The sequence below is a fragment of the Chlorella variabilis genome (genome assembly GCF_000147415.1).
Source record: "Chlorella variabilis unplaced genomic scaffold CHLNCscaffold_1, whole genome shotgun sequence".
NCBI lineage: Eukaryota > Viridiplantae > Chlorophyta > Trebouxiophyceae > Chlorellales > Chlorellaceae > Chlorella > Chlorella variabilis.
Window position 1 is genome coordinate 1,343,341 of NW_005435087.1, and position 5,632 is coordinate 1,348,972.

At 68.5% G+C, this 5,632-nt stretch overlaps 3 protein-coding genes across 3 annotated transcripts in view; 2 read left to right on the plus strand and 1 right to left on the minus strand.

Annotated features, from left to right (window-relative positions):
* The window catches only part of CHLNCDRAFT_56519 (hypothetical protein), a gene marked incomplete at its 5' end in the record, with an annotated part of 4,509 nt that extends 3,201 nt beyond the window's left edge, over positions 1-1,308 (plus strand). Inside the window, 3 exons of the mRNA XM_005851735.1 lie at positions 225-319; positions 572-757; positions 920-1,308. Of these exons, the coding sequence (XP_005851797.1) occupies positions 225-319; positions 572-757; positions 920-1,015 (377 nt within the window). The 3' untranslated portion in view covers positions 1,016-1,308. The remainder of the gene's footprint in view (positions 1-224; positions 320-571; positions 758-919) is intronic.
* Positions 1,309-2,019: 711 nt separating this feature from the next.
* Positions 2,020-4,347, plus strand: CHLNCDRAFT_133240 (hypothetical protein; the record flags this gene model as incomplete). The annotated part of the gene is made up of 8 exons (XM_005851736.1): positions 2,020-2,028; positions 2,240-2,519; positions 2,652-2,774; positions 2,929-3,066; positions 3,267-3,407; positions 3,573-3,747; positions 3,972-4,078; positions 4,244-4,347. 8 exons carry the CDS (start codon positions 2,020-2,022, stop codon positions 4,345-4,347), a joined length of 1,077 nt encoding a protein of 358 aa, XP_005851798.1.
* Positions 4,348-4,523: 176 nt separating this feature from the next.
* Positions 4,524-5,632, minus strand: part of CHLNCDRAFT_133241 (hypothetical protein) — a gene marked incomplete at both ends in the record, with an annotated part of 2,869 nt that continues 1,760 nt past the window's right edge. Inside the window, 4 exons of the mRNA XM_005852071.1 lie at positions 4,524-4,660; positions 4,785-4,980; positions 5,102-5,274; positions 5,423-5,528. Of these exons, the coding sequence (XP_005852133.1) occupies positions 4,524-4,660; positions 4,785-4,980; positions 5,102-5,274; positions 5,423-5,528 (612 nt within the window). The remainder of the gene's footprint in view (positions 4,661-4,784; positions 4,981-5,101; positions 5,275-5,422; positions 5,529-5,632) is intronic.

Below are 5,632 nucleotides of genomic sequence, written 5' to 3' on the forward strand. Positions count from 1 at the left end.
CACCATGAGCCGCTTCCTGCCGCCATCCAAGGTCATGGGAGCGGGTGCGTGGGTGGCGGCCGCCGCCGCGGGCCGCGGGCGCCTCTCTGCACCCCGCAGTACACCAGCGCCGCTGCTTCCTACCCTGGCTGCCTGGCGCTCCCTTGCCACGCACACCCACGCACGCATCACACACACACGCACACGCATGCGCGCCCCTGCCTTTCCCCCCCCCCCCCTTTCAGATGTGGAGCGCTCCATCCTGGGCGACGGCTGCATCGTGGAGCCAGACGCCAAGATCCACCACTCGGTCATCGGCCTGCGCTCCATCATCCGTGAGGTGGGAGACAGAGACGCCCCGCCTGCGGCGCGCCCCTCGTGGGCAGCCCCGCGCCCGCCCTGCCCGCCCTGCCCTGCCTGCGTCTGGCGCTGCGCTCACCAGCCCCGCCGTCGTTGCCCCACATGAGCGCCTCCCGCCGGCCCCTGCCCTCTGCCCCTACCCGCCCAGCCCCCGACCACCTCCTCCCCCGCCTCCCCCTCACGTGCGCTCCCTCTCTTCCTCCTCCGTACCTCCCCCCGCCTTCATCTGCAGGGCTGCGTGATTGAGGACTCGCTGCTGATGGGGGCAGACTATTACGAGCAGTACGAGGAGTGCGAGGCGTTTGCCGACTGCCTGCCGCTGGGCGTGGGCAAGGGCACGCACATCAAGGGCGCCATCGTGGACAAGAACGCGCGCATCGGCAAGTTCTGCAAGATCGTCAACGCAGAGGGCATCCAGGTGTGCTGCGGGGGCGAGCGGGGGGTGGGTGTTACTGCCTGGGGGCGCGGCAGGCTTATTCAATGAAGCCCTTCTTCCTGCACCTGCACCCTGCACCTGCCCCCGGCGCCGTGCCGACCCCGCGCCTCCCGCCCTGCGCCGCCCCGCTGGCGCTGCCCGCAGGAGTCGTTCAAGACTGAGGAGCAGGGGTGGGTGATCCGCGACGGCGTGGTGGTGGTGATCAAGGACTCCAACATCCCTGACGGTACCATCATCTGAGCTGGCACGCGCTGAGCTGGCGCCGGGCCCGAGAGCTGGCACCTGCCTCTTGCTCCTCCAGTGACCCCTCCCCCTGGGCCCGTGGCCCAGCCGGGGCGCGCAGCCCAGGCCGCGACGCCACAGCCGTCCTGCCCGCCACCCATTCTTTCGAGCGATTGCCGCCCAGGCAGTCGGGCGTGCAGCCAGCAAGACGGGGGGCTGGCGCAGCAGCTGGGCATGCCACCAAGCCCGCCAGCGCGTGCGCCGCTGGCAGCCCGCGCTGGTCCCCCTTTTTTGTTAGTCTCGCCCCGCCCCCACCCTACCCATTTTTGTCCAGCCCACTCATTCATTTTGGCACTGCACAGAAGCGCCACGGCACTGTTCCCCTCTGCCGAGTGGGCTGGGTTGCTCCCTGCCTGCCCTAGCGCTGCGGTGCCGGTGGGTCCGTCTGCTTGCTTGCTGCATTGGTTTCCTGCTGCGCTGCTGCATCCCCCATCCCCTGTACCTCTCTCTATCCCTCTTTCTCTCTTCTGCAGCCCCCCCGATGATTTTGTTCAGCGAATGTACCCGCCCGCCCCCAATCAACGTCCTGCCGTTTCCTCACACGTTGTGGCGCACCCGCCCGTGGGGCGTGCATGACGGCGGTCCGGCCCCTGCCTGGCCCCTGCCCACAATATCACGACTGCGTAGTAGCGGCGAGCTGTAAGAGAACTGCCCTTGCTTTGGGGAGGCACTGGCGGCAGGCCGCCGGCAGCGCTTTGGCACTGCTGCGCCAGGTGGGAGCGGCGGTGACTTTGAAAGCACATAGCCGCCGCGTGAGGTGCGCATCGCCGCTTCATCAGTTATGGCGCCCTCCTGGCGGCCCTGCCAGGCCATCGTCTCCCTCTTGTGCCTTCTCCCCGTGGTGCTAGCACAACCACGGTTCTCGTTGCCCGCGGGGTTCAGTATATCGCGATACTCTATCAGCACGCTGCACAAAGCACGCAGCCTGACCCTCAGCGGAGGCGACGGGGGGGTGATCACTTATGTCACAAGTAGAGACTTTGACTCGCCTGGGACCGACAAGGCAAGTGACAGAGCCGATGATGCGGAGGCTGAGAGGTCTTCTGGGGAGATGTGCTACCGGTACTGCCGCCGCCAGCCGCGCGGCCGCAACTGGCACTGGCTTGTGTGGGCTTACAGCCTGGTTTCGGCAAGAACCAGCTTGCAGCACAGGCAACCGCCACTCGCTGCTGCCTTGCGCAGGTGTGGGCCCTTGTGGACCTGGATGGCGACGGGCGGGTGGACTACCACACGCTCATCCTGTCGGGCTATGCCAACCCCAATGGCGTCGCCTGGCGGGATGGCGACCTGTTCATCGGGTTGCCCACCCGCATCGTGCGGCTGGACAACATCGACCGGTATGCGCTGCACAAGAAGCCCTACACCAGGACGCCGACCACCGTGCTGGAGCTGCCCGTCCAGGACTTCCACCAGTCGAGATACCTGTCGTTCGGGCCCAACGGGAAGCTGTACTTCGGCATAGGTGGTTGGGTGGTGGTTGGGCGGTGGTGGGTGGTGGGCCAGACCCCCTGCCTGCTCCACTGCTGCGGCCAGCACCTGGCGGCCCTCACAGCTCCCGCACCGGCTTGCCTCGCCCGCCTGGCGCTCACCGCAGGCATGCCCTGTGACGTCTGCGTGCCGCCCACCTACCGCCGGAACGCCACCTCGCCCAAGTTTCTGCACGGCTCCATCCACCGCGCCAACGCCGACGGCACAGGCGTGGAGCTCTGGGCCTCGGGTGCGGCTGGCTGGCCGGCTGGCGGATGGCCGGCGGCCTGCGGCGCGACCTCTGCGCCGGCGCATGCGCCAAGGGCTCCGCCACGAGGGACGGTCGGCCCGCCCTCGCAGCCCGCCACGCGCTCCTGCCCGGCTGCACATCCTGTCCTGTGCAGGCCTCAGGAACAGCGTGGGCTTTGACTTCCACCCACGCACCCGCAAGCTCTACTTTGCTGACAACGGGGCGGACTCTATCGGCGGCGTCATGACCGCCAACCGGCCTGACGACAAGCTGGGGTATGCGCCGCGGAAGGGTGAGTGGCACGAGCAGTGTGGAGCGGGAGGCGGGCAGCTACCCTGCGGGGAGGGGCAGCTGCCAGGAAGGGCTCGACAGCTGGCATGGCGGCCGCATGTCAATGGCAGTCTGGCAGGATGGGAAAGTCTTGCCCTGCTGGCCCCCCTTGATTGATCGATTGATTGCTGTGTCTCGGCTGATGATGTGTTCCGCCCGCAGGGCTCAACTTTGGGTTCCCATACTGCCACACAACCGGGCGTGGCGGCGAGGCAAAGAAGCCCCGGCTGCGCCTCCCCGGGGTCGGCACCCCGCTGCCCGACCCCACCCTGAATGCCCGCCAGCGTGCTGTCAAGTGCAAGAGTGAGGCCGTCTTGTGTATGCACAGGCCTGCCACCTCCTGCGCCTCCCCACCACAATGCGCCTCCAGCCTGCCCGCACCTGGCACGGGCCAGGCGCGGCGTGGCGGGTGCCGACCCAATGCCGACCGCTGCCCGCTGCCGCGCCGCACCCCCGCGCTGCGCGCAGGCAGCAAGGTCACGCCCAGCATCCAGGCGCTGGGGCCGCACGTGGCGCCGCTGGGCATGCGCTTCTACTCCTGGCGCGCCGCCCGCTCCGCCTTCCCCAGGGCCTATGACGGCTCCCTCCTGGTGGCGGAGCACGGCAGCGGCGGCCTCAACGCCACAGACCGCCTGGGGTACAGGTGCGCACAGGTGCAGGTGGGGGGCGGCACGCAGGGAGTGGGGGCGCATGTGGTGGTGGTGGCGGTGGGGGTGGCTGCCTGGCTGCCATGGCACCTGCCGTGACCCAGGCAGGCCGTGCATGCCGCGTGCATGCCGCAAGCAAGCAGGCTGCCCAAGCTGACGAGCACGTGCGCGCCTGCCTGCCTCCCCCCTGCCCCTCCTCGCCGCCTCCTGCCGGCTGCAGGGTGGTGCGTGTGGTGCTGAGCAAGGCGGGGGACAGGGTGGTCAGGCACGAGCGCTTCATCAGCGGCTGGCTGCAGAAGGAGGGGACCCCAGACTCCAGCATCGTCGGTGCGCCTGGGCAAAGTGCAGCTGTGGGGGTAGCCAAGCAGCGTCGAGGGGTGCCCAGTTCTCCTGGGCAAGCGGGCAGCGGCTGCTGCCTCGGCCACCGCTCTGCTTCACGCTGCTGAATACATGCGCCATGTTGCGCTGTGCTGTGCTATGCTGTGGCTGCAGGGCGCCCGGTGGACCTGCTGCAGCTCCCCGACGGCTCGCTGCTCATCTCAGACGACGGCGCCGACTGTGTGTGGCGGGTGACGTACAAGCGGCCGAAGCGGTGAGCCTGCAGGCAATGAGGCCTGCCATGAAGCCGCATTGGTGCTGTTCTCATTACACTTGGTGTGGCCAGTAACGTTTTGATAAATGAATGAACAGGATAGATAGCAAAACAGCAGCGTTTCCAGCTGGAAAAAGTCAGTGTACGAGTCAGCATTGCAGCTGACAAGCGGCCCTGGCGCTACACCCGCTTGGCGGCGGTGCTGTTGCCAGCCTTGGCGGGGGCAACCAGCGCGGCGGCGCCGGCCTGCACGAGAGCCTGGTACATGCCACACATGCCGGCATCGGTCATCGCGATGCGCACAAAGCCGCTCTCGCCTGCGGCCACAGAGGGGCGGGAGGGGAGGGGCAGGGTGAGCACAGGCGGCCAGCAGCAGAGGGTGGCACAGGCGGCCCGCCAGGCGTGGCAGCCCAGCACACGACACGCTGGCTGCCCGCTCACCCCAGCTGGCCCCCAGGCTGTTCTTGGCCAGGAAGTTCTCAAAGCCGGGCTTCTCGGTGCTGTAGCCCACAACCAGCAGGGCGTGGTTGGGTGCGTTGGCGTCGGCGCAGGTGGGCGAGGACCACACGCCGCCTGCATAGTGCTGGAAGGTGGAATCCACAGCCAGCAGGGCCAGGGCGGGCCTGGCGGCCAGGGCCTGTGGCGGCAGCAAGGGTGAGGAGGGAGGGAGGTTGGAGCGGTGAGGTGGTTGGCTGGCGGCGGGAGTGGAGCGGGCACATCCCGCCACGTCAGCCGCCCAGCACACATCAGCCGCCCACCTTGATGAGCGCCAGCTTGGTGGGCTGCACTGGCGTGTAGGCGGGGGTGGCAGTGATGCGCACCAGCCCCACCTTGGCGGCCTGGCCGGTCAGGAAGGCACGGTTGCACTGCGCCGGCTGCCCAGTGGTGGCCAGGTTGCCGCCGCTGCCAGTGGCGGCGCGGTAGCGGTAGGCTGCAGGCAGGGGGGAGTGGGGAGAGGGAGGGGCAGGTTGGGGGCAGGTCAGCTAGGTGGGCGAGCGGCTGTAGGGCGCCAGCACATGTGTAAACAGGCAGAGTGCAAGCCAGTCGCGCCCTGCGCCAGGCTCAGCCCCACCCCTCACCCGACTCTGCAGTCACGCCAGCGGTGGCGGCAAGATGGAGGGCGTCGGTGGGTGAGCCGCGCAGGCAGGCGGAGGCAGAGTAGTTGAACTGAGTGGAGGTGCAGTCCTGTGGGGCAGGTGGAAGGCGGCCAGGTGGTGCAAGGCATGTGGCCAGGTGGGAGCAGGTGGGTTGCAGCTGGTGAGCACGCAGGCAGGCAGGCACGCAGATCG